At 40.7% G+C, this 13,334-nt stretch overlaps 1 protein-coding gene across 4 annotated transcripts in view; it reads right to left on the bottom strand.

Annotated features, from left to right (window-relative positions):
- si:dkey-118j18.2 overlaps positions 1–12,223 on the bottom strand; it is a 28,088-nt gene extending 15,865 nt beyond the window's left edge. Inside the window, exons 1-4 of one of the 4 annotated variants that reach the window (XM_034170501.1) lie at positions 11,916–12,223; positions 11,279–11,427; positions 4,667–4,749; positions 4,153–4,312 (exon numbers count right to left, since the gene is read on the bottom strand). In XM_034170501.1, coding sequence (XP_034026392.1) covers positions 4,153–4,312; positions 4,667–4,686 — 180 coding nt within the window. In that variant the 5' untranslated portion in view covers positions 4,687–4,749; positions 11,279–11,427; positions 11,916–12,223. Of the gene's footprint in view, positions 1–4,152; positions 4,313–4,666; positions 4,767–11,278; positions 11,428–11,914 lie in introns of all 4 variants that reach the window. The other 3 variants (XM_034170510.1, XM_034170494.1, XM_034170486.1) reach the window with 3 other exon arrangements.
- Between the last annotated feature and the right edge of the window lie 1,111 nt (positions 12,224–13,334).

Genomic DNA, 13,334 nt, shown 5'->3' with positions numbered 1-13,334 from the left:
AAGTTTAATAAAATCAAACATGTCATCCTACAAGCCTCACAGTCTTCTGTGAAAAATCTACATAAGAAGTTAATGTGATGAATTTACTTTCATTACAGATGGTATGTTAATTTGTTTATTTTCGTGTAAAAGATATGTAGACGCTGCAAGTCAAGGTAACCACATGTCACAAACCTCTGGTGTTTGTCTGCACTTGTCAGCATAACCTTGTGTGTATCATGGTGTGGAAGGAAAAAGAAATGGTGGTGGGGTCATTTTAAAAGAAGAGTATGTTAATAGTGTATCAGAGGTTAATCAAATGTTTGACAGAGTGATAAGTGTGAAATTAGAAATTGAAGGGGTAATCATGAATTCCATTAGGGAAAAATATGCATATACGCCACAGGTAGGTTGCAAGAGTGGTGACTGGAGCAGACTTCAATGGCCATGTTGGTGAAGGGAACAGAGGTGATGGGGAAGTAATGGGTAGATATGGTATCAAGGACTGGAATGTGGAAGGACAGATGATAGATTTTGCAAAAAGGATGCAAATGGCTGTAGTGAATACCTACTTTAAGAAAAAGGAGGAGCACAGGGAGACATAACCATGGGGACAAGTATACACAGGTGGACAACATTCTTTGAAAATGATGCAACCTAAAGTAAATTGGGAGACCGTAAGGTGGTGGAAGGGGAGAGTGTAGCTGGGACAACTGAAAAAGGACTGTAGATGTGTTGAGGGAGAAAGCGAGGAAGGTGTTGGGTGTGATGCTGGGTGTGGCATTGGGACAGTGGGAGGAAGATACGGAGATTTGGTGGTGGAACAAAGATGTTCAGGAAAGCATGAGAAGAAAGAGGATGATGAAAAAGAATTGGGATAGTCAGGGTGATGAAGAAAGTTGACAGGAGTACAAGGAGATGCAGAGTAAGATGAAAAGAGAAGTAGCAAGGCCTAGGTGAAAGGCATATAGTGAGCTGCACAAGAGGTTAAAGATGAAGGAAGGACAAAAAGAACTTGTACCAATTGGCCACACAAAGGGACCGAGCTGGAAAGGATGTGCAGCAGGTTCAGGCGATAAAGGATGTAAATGGTAATGTGCTGACAAGCGAGGAGAGTGTTTAGAGAAAGTGGAGGGAATATTTCAAGTAGCTGATGAATGAAGAAATTGAGAGGGAGAAAAAGGCTGGATGATGTGGACGGAGTAAGTCAAGACGTGCAATAAAGATGAAGTGAGGGCAGCTACAAAGAGGATCAAGAGTGGAAAAGCAGTTGGTTCAGATGACATCCCAAACCGTGTGGATCCGCCCCTGGTTTACAGTATCTAAGCAAGTAGAATGGAGAAGTTGTGTATTTATGTGGAAAGCACAACCTAATTAAGAAGTAAGAAAGATTTATCAGTGCTTTTACGTCATGCCATCTTCAGAAAGAGATTTTAGGCTCATTTGGAGAGGCCGAGAGACAGAGCGAGAGAGAGAGAGAGAGCGACAGAGCGAGAGAGAGAGCGACAGAGCGAGAGAGAGAGAGCGACAGAGCGAGAGAGAGAGAGAGACAGAGTGAGAGTGAGGGACAGCGCGCGAGAGAGAAAGCGAGCGACCGACCTGCTGTTTCTGGATTTCTGAGTTGAGGTTTGATTCCTTGTTCTGAGCACACAGGTGCTGTGGGCTGTGTGATCATGTTCTCAGCTGATTCCTCTGGATACAGCACTCAGTTTTTGGTTGTGTACAGAAGCGCCGTGTTGCACAGACTTGCATGCAGTAACGCTGTGCTGCACAGACCTGCCTAAAACTGTGTCCAGCGCTATACGCCGAAGAAAATTAAACATGTTTAATTTCTACAGTCCTACGTGCGTAGCCCTCAACATACTGCTACGTAGGGAGAAAAAACCCGATGTAGAGCTGCTAAAAGTGGGCGAAGAGCTGTTCAACTCGGCGTAAACGATATGCCACAATGAGCAGCTCTACGAATACGCCAATGTGAAAGGGGCTTAACACGTTGCAGGTCTTTAGCTGTTTTTAGTTTTAACCAAAGTGACGACACTTAGAGCAGCACAGAACAGCGTAAAAATGACTTTGTCAAACACACTACAGGTATGCTGCTCTTCAGAACAGCAGACTCACTGCATCAAACGCTGATATGTCGTAAATACGGGGATGGGATTACCAGGGCATATAATGAACATTACGGCAAAAAGCTCACAAACCCAAAAGATAATACCAATCTCAACAACCGTAAACAGACACGGATGATCACCTGTAAAGCTGCAGATCATAATCAATCAGTGGTCTAATAAGAACCCCCCCCCACACACACTTTTTTTTAAATTCACAATGGATCTGCACTGACCTCTTATATGGCCTTTTGGCAGCTCAACTGACAGAAATACACCTGTCAGTGCAGGGAATTATTACTGCTTTGTTTGTGCGTATTCAGTCTTATTTCCATACTTTTTTGTTTTGTTTTCTTTTTTCTGACTACACCACAGATTATAGAGGAGGAGGATACATAAATATGTTGACTGGCAAAATACAAGTGTTTGAGTCAAATACTTGTGTTGACTGGAAAGTCAAATTAAAGCCATATTACATTTATAGACAAAAAGCAACCTTGGACTGACTGTGTACTGGCATAAATCCGAGCATGTAGCGGACTACAGCTGGCCGCAAGCAGAGTGACATTCAGGCAGTTAGAAGTCAATCCCCCAGGCTGCATAATAATTTTGAAACAAAATGGCTGTGGATCTGCCTTGTATTTTTTCAGATGCACTCTGGCTTATTTTATTTTTAGCAGCTATATCAGGGCCTGGACAAGTAAAAAACATGGAAGAAGTGATTTATAATCTAGTATAGAATTATACAAAAATTACTGTTGACTGGACTGAGATGTGCCCTTTAATGAAGTCAAATGTTTCAACAAAATGAAGCCAAACTCATAATGCTCTTCCAAAAGCTTGAGCTGAACATTAAAGGGTTAAGCAGGCTATGTGAGTGTGGAGCAACTGCATTTCTTTCACTCAGATTGTGATTTTACCATAATTCCAGCAAGATTAATACAGTTATCACTTTACAAACAAGTCAAAGACATGAAATAACACTTTGGTAAAACTGTGCAATTAATGTGCAGTTAACACGTGTGTTGAACCATTGAGGGATGGGGGCGAGCTCCCGATACACCTTCAATATCCTCTCTCTCACAAACAAATCTCACATGCTTGGGTGAAATTTTACAAGCTTGCATACCGAGTCATACTTTTAGACCAAAAACTGACAGAGCAAACTGCCCAACAATCCTTTACTGTTTGAAAGTTGACAAAATGTTGCAAGCATCAGAGAGTACACAAACACGCTATGTCAACTGAAACTAAGCAGAACATGAAAATGAGCATATGCTTATGTGAAGACAAGTTTGTCAAGTGAAGAGTACTGCTTCAAAATGAAAACCTCCTATAGTTAATGTATTATGTATCCCTCTCTTTTTCTTGGGCGGGGGCTTGCATTGTTCTCTACGGAGCTGCCCCTACAGCTCAGAGTACATGTCACCAAAGTGTCATAAAAACTCTCTGCCAGCCCCATTAATCACACCTGATTAATGTGCTGTTTAAACATTTAAGGCACCGTCGCTGTCGGTGATCACCATGCCGACAGATCACACAGCATTTCATTCAGATCACACCTGATCGCGGTCGAAGGGCGCTTAAAAGTTTCAATCATCACCGCGTTTCATTATTCATGTCTGTGATGACCTTATCAGCGGATGATCAGGTCCGCTGATCAGGAAGCAGCCGGTGCTTTCAACATTTAAAGAGACAGCACTTCATTCATTCACAGCAGTGTTTACCACAGCCAGTCCACTCATCAGCGTTCTGTACACAGTGAAAATGGTCCACCAAAATAAAAAATTTAGCGGATTTTGTCCGTGTTAAACATTTAGCGGATTTTGTCCATGTTACACATTTAGCGGATTTCAATGATGTTTGACAAAATTTGCTGGTCCACCTGAATCCATTATATACAAGTTTTACTGTACTCTGAAACTGTGAAATTAAGGCAAAAATGTTGCATAGTTCCCTTTTAGTCTCACCCGGGTTGCAGATTCACAAAATCCTTATCAAGATCAGAGAAAGATTGTACTTGACAAAATCTTTTGAATTATTGTGTGCAAAGATCCAAACTTACACTCTGTCTCTCACACATCTGATGAAGGTACGCCCTTCCTCCCACAATGACTATCTGAGCATTCCGTGGATTGCTCAGGTATGCAGCCAGCTGTCTCTGTCGCGAACGATACCAGCACACATAGAAAAATATCTTGATGATGATGAATATGATGACGACTCTATAAAACAGAGGGTGCAATGTTATTTTCACCATTGATTAACAACAACCCATTTTGATCTGTCTATAAAATGTCAGACAATATTAAGAAATGAAAAGCAACTCATGCCAGAGCCTGCATCTTTTGTCCAACAAACAGGCCAAAACCAGGATAATGGACTTACAAATATTCAAAGTAAAAAATTCAAAGAAATACTGCAGAAATAGAGAATAAGTGCTGCTTTATAAGTTTCTGAACACAATTGCTAAAACATTAAAGAAGCTGCTTTCAGCTGATCAACAACCAATTACTAACACCAGTTTTAAAACTAACACAGTGAGATATAAAGTAGCTCTGTAACCAGCTTATACTCACATGTACCAATACAGCTCCATTTTTGTGAGATGTCAGTCAATGCGTAGATGCGATCATATCTCAGGAACTTTTTTTTTTAATCCCTGACAAAAATACATGTCTGTTATTAAAAAAACAAACACTTCAATCTATTAGCACCTTTGTTTGTGAATTTAATGTATAATTTTGGTTTACGATCCAGAAGATATACTGCGTACAATGTTTTCATTCATGTTAAGCATCAATGAAGTTCCAGAAGTCACCGTGTATATATAAAATGTCCTACTAGAGAAAACATAAAGGTGTAGTGCCTTTTTATATGAATTAAATGGTAACAAAAAAAAAACAAATCTAAAGTATTTTCTTTTGTGTAATTTTGTTCCTTTGTATTCAAATAAAGAATTCACAATCTTATATTGGCAATATGATCAACACTCCCCTTGTCACGAAGCAATTTAGAATTTTGACCAACATGACATGAGCACAGATGACAGGGTGAGGATTACGACCTCAGGTATGTTGGGAAACTATAATCTGATGCACTGTCCCTTTAATTTCTTTTCTTTAAAATATCCTCAATTAAGGAAGTCTCCTTGTACTGTCTGTACATAAATACAGTGTGGTAAAAAAGTATTTGGTCAGTCACTGATTGTGCAAGTTCTCCTACTAAGAAAGATGAGAGAGGTCTGTAATTTTCAACATAGGTACACTTCAACTATGAGAGACAAAATGAGAAAAAAAAAAAATCCAGAAAATCACATTGTAGGATATTTAAAGAATTTATTTGTAAATTATGGTGGAAAATAAGTATTTGGTCACCCACAAATAACCAAGATATCTGGCTCTCACAAACCTGTAACTTCTTCTTTAAGAAGCTCTTCTGTCCTCCACCTGTTACCTGTATTAATGGCACCTGTTGGAACTTATCTGTACAAAAGACACCTGTCCACAGCCTCAAACAGTCAGACTCCAAACTCAACCACGGCCAAGACCAAAGAACTGTCGAAGAACACCAGGAAGAACATTGTAGACCTGCACCAGGCTGGGAAGAGTGAATCTACAATAGTCAAGCAGGTTGGTGTGAATAAATCAACTGTGGGAGCAATTGTAAGAAAATAGAAGACATACAAAACCATTGAAAATCTCCCTCGATCTGGGCCTCCACGCAAGATCTCATCCCGTGGGGTCAAAATGATCATGAGAACGGTGAGCAAATATCCCAGAACAACATGGAGGGACCTGATGAATGACCTGCAGAGAGCTGGGACCAAAGTAACAAAGGCTACACACTAAGCAGAGAGGGACTCAAATCCTGCAGTGCCAGGTGTGTCCCCCTGCTTAAGCCAGTACATGTCTAGGCCCATCTGAAGTTTGCCAGAGAGCATATTGATGATCCAGAAGAGGATTGGGAGAATATTATGTTGTCAGATGAAACCAAAATAGAACATTTTGGTAAAAACTCAACTCGTTGTGTTTGGAGGAAGAAGAATGCTGAGTTGCATTCCAAGAACACCATATCTACTGTGAAGCATGGGGGTGGAAACATCATGCTTTGTGGCTGTTTTTCTGCAAAGGGGACAGGACGACTGATCTGTGTTAAGGGAAGCATGAACATGGCCATGTATCATGAGATTTTAAGCCAAAACCTCCTTCCATCAGTGAGAGCATTGAAGATGCAACGTGGCTGGGTCTTCCAGCATGACAATGATCCCAAACACACCGCTCAGGCAATGAAGGAGTTGCTCCGTAAAGGGCATTTCAAGGTCCTGGAGTGGCCGAGCCAGTCTCCAAACCTCAACCCCATAGAAAATTTGTGGAGGGAGTTGAAAGTCCATGTTGCACAGCGACAGCCCCAAAACATCACTGCTCTAGAGGAGATCTGCATGGAGGAATAGGCCAAAATACCAGCTACAGTGTGTGCAAACCTGGTGAAGACTTACAAACCTTTGTTATTGACCAAATACTTATTTTCCACCATAATTTACAAATAAATTCTTTAAAAATCCAACAATGTGATTTCCTGGATTTTTTTTCCTCATTTTGTCTCTCACACTTGAAAATTACAGACCTCTCTCATCTTTCAAAGTAGGAGAACAATCAGGGACTGACTAAATACATTTTTGCCCCACTGTATTTGTTACGTTTTCCTTTTTTTTAGATGCATGCTGGGAACTGATGCCATTTGAAGGGTAAATGCCATGGCTATACTACATACAATGCCCTCCAAAAATATTGTTATTTATAAGTTTTTTCTGCCATTTCAAATACCAAAATAAATAAAAATGTCTAAAATTATCTTCCTTAAACTCAAACGGAAAGCAAATCTCTACAACTTGACATAAATTAATTAAAAATATAAAACCCAAGATGATGAGTTGCATAAGTAATGGAACACTTTAGTATAATACTTGTAAATCAGTTTTATTGCCAGTTTCCTTCAGACAAGTCGGGAATGTTCATGTATCCACCCCCTAAGTTACTGAATATGTCTTGGACTTTATTTACATCAATTAGGGGTATAGAGGAGGATTTTCTTCCACCTAAACATCAAATCTAGGCTTGCATCTCAGATCATGGTAAATGGACTGCATTTACGTATATAGCGCTTTTCCATCTGCATCAGACACTTTACACATCAATGCCTCACATTCACCCCGATGTCAGGCTGCTGCCATGCAAGGCACCCACGACACACCGGGAGCAACGGGGGGATTAAGGACCTTGCCCAATGGCCCATCGTGATTTTCTGGTCAGGCTGGGATTTGAACCAAGGATGCTCTGGTCTCAAGCCCAACGTTTAACCACTAGACCATCAACTCCCCAGATGTACCTTCTGGCAAATTGCTGCTGAACTTTCAGGCCTTTTTAAGAAAATCCTATTCTACGAGGTCTTTTAGAAAAGTAACGGACCTTTTTATTTTTTGCAAAAACTATATGGATTTGAATCATGTGTGACTGCATCAGCCAAGCTTGAACCTTCATGTGCATGCATGAAGGTTTTATCACGCCTGTCGGTTGCGTCATTCGCCTGTGAGCACGCCTTGTGGGAGGAGTGGTCCAGCCCCCTTGTCGGATTTTCATTGTCAGGAAATTGGCTGATCGACTGCTGCTTTGCTTCATCAAAATGTTTTCAGAAAGTGTGAGAGACAGCCAAGTGGAAACCATTTGGAAAATTCAGATGGCTTTCGGTGAAGATCTTATGGGGATCACACAGATTAAGGACAATTACAACTGGATTAAAGACGGCCCACAGTGGCAGATGGCGCGCCACGCACCGAGCGGCGATCGACAGGCACAAACGACCAGATCATTTCCAAAGTGAACGCTTTGTTGATCCGGGACGTCGTCTGACTACCACAGAAATGGCAGAAGAGTTTGACATCAGCACTTTTTCGGCATGAAAGTGCGGAGAATTCGCGCGTCGGGACGGAGGCGCAGGGCACAGAACAAAAAGCAACGCCGTGATGAAGCCTCACAGGACATGTTGTGGCATGTCCAGCTTGTCCACAATTTCTCGGATAGTCACAAGACTGAAAAGCCACCGACAGCCGTCTGAATCTTCCAAATGGTGCAAGCTGGGCATGTTAGGGCTTGTCCTGTGAGACCAACACGGAGGTGCTTTCGTCCCGCGCCATGAGCGGCTCCGTGGCGAATTGCTCCGCTCCTCTTTCCATTACAAAAACTCCTGTAACAGTGGAAAAGTGACGAAAAAGTGCTATGTCCAGCTGTCTTGCCATTTCTCTGGTAGTCAGACGACGTCCCGGATCAACAAAGCTTTCATTTTGGAAATGATCTGGTCATTTGAGCCTGTCGATCGCCACTCGGTGCGTGGCACGCCATCGGCCGCTGTGGGCCATCTTTAATCCAGTTGTAATTGTCCTTAATCTGTGTGATCCCCATAAGAACTTCACCGAAAGCCATCTGAATTTTCCAAATGGTTTCCACTTGGCTGTCTCTCACACTTTCTGAAAAAATTTTGATGAAGCAAAGTAGCAGTCGATCAGCCAATTTCCTGACAATGATATTCCGACGAGGGGGCTGGACCACTCCTCCCACAAGGCGTGCTCACAGGCGAATGACGCAACCGACAGGTGTGAAAAAACTCACGCATGCACATGAAGGTTCAAGCTTGGCTGATGCAATCACATGATTCAAATCCATATAGTTTTTGCAAAAAATACAAAGGTCCGTTACTTTTCTAACAGACCTCGTATATCACTTCATTAGGAAGCTGTGTAATTGGGAATACGAAATGCAAGGAAGATAATTTGAAATTTTAATTTTTGTATTTGAAATGGTATAAACAAATACAAATGTGTGAAATACCAAGTGCTCTGATACTTTTGCAGAGCACTGTATGCTAACATCATAGAGCAGAAGAAACACAAACCTTCAACAATGACTAAACCTGCAAAGAACAAGCACAGCTTAAACAAAAACAAACAAGGACACCAGAGACCCCGTTGCAAAGAACCTACACAAATAACACATGCAAATTTTACTGGTTATCTGGTGGAAAGGAAAAACAACACTCACAGGTTTCCTTTATCAGTTGACAATACTAATGTGAATTACAATGCTTTGATTTGGTTTGAATAAATTGGTCAGTGCAGAGGCTAACTTTTTGTCAAACTTTATTACTCAATTCTATAAATACTTTTCCCTCACTGTAAGTCTAAACAGGCAGCATACTGGCTTAGTGGTTAACATTGTTCCCTTACAGTAAGAAGGTTGAGCGTTCACTTCCCACCCGGTCCTTTGTGTGTGGAGTTTGCATGTTCTCCCTGTGTTTGTGTGGGTTCCATCCATATGCTCGAGCTTCCTCCCATCTTCCCAAAGGATTAATAAAGTTCTATCTAATTTCCAAGGACATGCAGGTTAGGTGAAGTGGTGAACTGATAATATGTATGTGTACATACACCATCACTGTGTAATATCAGTGGATGTATCAATGATATAAGTTGGAAATTACAAGTTCCCAGTTTCCCTCCTGAACAGTGAATCTTGCACATGCACTTCCTCCTTCATGTCGTCTGTTGGCATTCAGAATGAAATCACTATTTGCTGTGGATTTCCCCCAACTGATAATTTACTAGTAATAAATTTCAAGGTAAATTTACAATAAGCCATTACACGGATACCTCCATTTTGGATTTGGCGTGGTGCGGGACAAACAAAGCATCCCATGCGCACGGACATGTTGTATACGTGGTTATCCTCGGGTGTGATCTAGTAATTAAACGACATGTCGCACTGAAATCATAATTTAGATTTAGGCTGTTCCTGACCATCCAATGATCCACTGGGATTACGTTGTACACTTCTGTGACCAGTTTCAAAGTATAAGGCATTCACAGTAAACTGCGGAGACTTCCGAAAACAAAGTGCAGAATGTGGCTTGGCATTGCAGGGACGTCCCTGAAAAAGACGTTGCTTGGATGGCAGCATGATGCACCTTTCAGCATTGATGGTGCCATCACAGATGTGTATGGTGCCCATGCCATGGGCACTAACACACCCCCATACCATCACATATGCTGGCTTTTGAACTTTGTGCTGGTAACAATCTGGATGGTCTCTTTCCTCTTTTTGTCCGGAGGACATGACGTCCATGATTTCCAAAAACAATTTGAAATGTGGACTCATCAGACAACAGCACACTTTTCCACTTTGCATCTGTCCATTTCAAATGAGCTCGGGCCCAGAGAAGGCGGCGGTGTTTCTGGATGTTGTTGATGTATGGCTTTCGCTTTGCATGGTAGAGTTTTAACTTGCACTTGTAGATGTAGCAATGAACTGTGTTAACTGACAATGGTTTTCTGAAGTGCGGTAAGATCATTTACGCAATGATGTCGGTTCTTAATGCAGTGCCGCCTGAGGGATCAAAGGTCACAGGCATTCAATGTTGGTTTTCGGCCTTGCCGCTTACGTGAAGAAAGTCCTCCAGATTCTCTGAATCTTATGATTATATTATGGACTGTAGATGATGGAATCCTTAAATTCCTTGCAACTGAATGTTGAGAAACATTGTTCTTAAACTGTTGGACTATTTTTGCACGCAGCTGTTCACGAAGTGGTGATCCTTGCCCCATGTTTGCTTGTGAACGGCTGAGACTTTTGGAGATGCTCCTTTAATACCCAATCATGACACTCACCTGTTTCCAATTAACCTGTTCACCTATGGAATGTTCTAAACAGGTGTTCTTTGAGCATTCATCAACTTTCCCAACCTTTTGTTGCCCTGTCCCAGCTTTTTTGAAACATGTTGCAGACATCCATTTCAAAATGAGCAAATATTTGCACAAAACAAAAAAAGTGTCAGTTTGAATATTAAATATCTTGTCTTTGTGGTATACTCGATTGAACACAGGTTGAAGAGGATTTGAAAATCATTGTATTCTGTTTTAATTTACATTTCACACAATGTCCCAGCTTCGTTGGAACTGGGGTTGTATCATTTTCCCACTATGCACACTCAAAAACAATGTAACAGCCCAACCTAAGCTTGGTGCTGGAATTTTTATGGTATATGACTGAAATCATAAACAGCAGAATTTAACACGTAGAAAGAGTTACTATTAGTGGCTGCAAATTTACAAGTGCTGCTACAATGACTGGTCTATCAGATCGTACCTGTTGATTTGATTCTGTGTTGCTTAATTACTAGATCACACCTGAGGATCACGATTTCTACAACACGGAGTAGGCAGACGATGCTTTGTTTGTCCCCAAATGATCTCTGCACCATGCCAAACTCAATATGGCGGTATCCGTGAAACGGCCTATAAAGAAAAATAAAGATACAGTAAAATAACTAGTTTACAGCATTTAATAAACTTTGTCAATTTTGTGAAAAAAACCTAAAAGGTCCTCAAACCTTAAAGCCTGAAACAGCACATTTAAAACATATATAAAAGGAGAGCCTATGTAGACTCCTGTTTTTCTGACACAATACTAAGGGGTCTGCACAGGTCCGAAAGGGGGCGTGGTAAGCAGCAACTCCTTCCATTTAAAGACGTAGGCCTTAAGTATTTCTTCAAGACAAAATTTCCCCCTCAAGCTGCATCACCTCAGTATTTAGTCAAAACTTTAACCGACCTGTATTAGCTTACTGAAAACATGCATCCCGTCTATTGAAAGCATTTGAAACCCAGAAGCAAAACATTACAGTACTTTGTGTAACTCGTCACAACTGGTTCACACCACAGCTTGCGTGAATTTCGTGGCCCAACAGCTAAAACAAAGCAAAAGAACAGGACAATAAACTTACTGTAGAGATGCCTCTGCTTTATAATTTATCTTGTATGCTGTGTCATTTCCCGTCTCTTCTTGGGGCGGCAAGCAGCACGATTTCAACTAGCAGGCGAGCTGTTAGCTATGAAAAGCTATCGTGTAGCAGGCCAGAAAAATTAACACTATTCGGTTTACTCACGCTGCGAAACAATTTCAACCGACCTGCTTTAATAACATTATTTCGGCTTTATAGAAAAGGATACCTATACTCACTGACAACCTTTCGCGTCTAACAATGAAGAAACAACACTCCCTCAGAGTTTCAGTTAGCATATCCTGAGCGACACTTTTGCTTCAGTGGGCGGTGACGTACATAGACATTATAGAGTAGACGCCGCATTTGTTACTGAGGCACAAGAAATGGGCCGCCATCTTGGACCGGTCATTGTCGTGATTCCATCACAAGGCACAGTGAAGTTTTGATTTTATATTCTTATTTTATTTTTTATCTTTCTATAATAAAGCTGTTTTGTTCTTTATTTTGTCTGTTCTGTAAAGTGTCTTTTCGCACTCTGTAAAGCGCTATATAAATATAATGCATTATTAATTAGTATTATAATAAGGCGAGAGCTGCAGAGAACTCTGTATATGGTTCTTCACGGACCATTCGCAGACACAAAAAAAGACTATTGATAGACAAGGACCATCCGGAGACATATGAAGAACTATTCATTATTTATTAAAACAAAACATCAATTCCATGGTGTTAGCTCCAGCACCATACTGATTTAAAGACTAATGCCTATTGATGCATATTGGAATTAACAGTAATAAAATATTCTGATATAGCCTCGACTGTAGACAGGTATTTTGCAAACACTGTAAACACACACATACAAAGGAGGGAGGGCAGATAGTGGCAGTAAAGTCAACTATTTTAGTAATTTGAAGAGACAATATATTAGGATATATATATATATATATATATATATATATATATAAAATACTGACTAATGAATACATAATATTTATAACGCGTGTAACACAGGTATGATCTCTTAAAGTATGGCTTGACTTTGTTCAGTAAATCTGTCTATGAATGGTCTTTTTTTTTTTTTGTCTATGAATGGTCCGTGTCTATGAATTGTCTGGTTACCCTGTATACAGTCCTCTTTTAAGGCTTTTAGCTGGAAAAATTTCATAAACAAGTTTGTACATGTCTAAATATGGTTTGGTAATTTGAAGAGACCCAATAGCTGTAACATATCTATTGTCATGTTTTATATAATGTATTCATTAGTGTGGAGGGATTGTCTTGGATTAGACGTCTCTTCAAGATTGCGTTGAGGTCTGGGACAGCGCCTAAGGAGTGGGAAACTGGGGTGGTGGTCCTCATATTTAAAAAGGGGTACCAGAGAGTGTGTGCCAATTACAGGGGCATCACACTACTCAGCCT

Source organism: Thalassophryne amazonica, chromosome 1, assembly GCF_902500255.1.
Source record: "Thalassophryne amazonica chromosome 1, fThaAma1.1, whole genome shotgun sequence".
NCBI classification, from domain to species: Eukaryota; Metazoa; Chordata; class Actinopteri; order Batrachoidiformes; family Batrachoididae; genus Thalassophryne; species Thalassophryne amazonica.
This window is presented reverse-complemented; position numbering and strand designations above follow the sequence as displayed.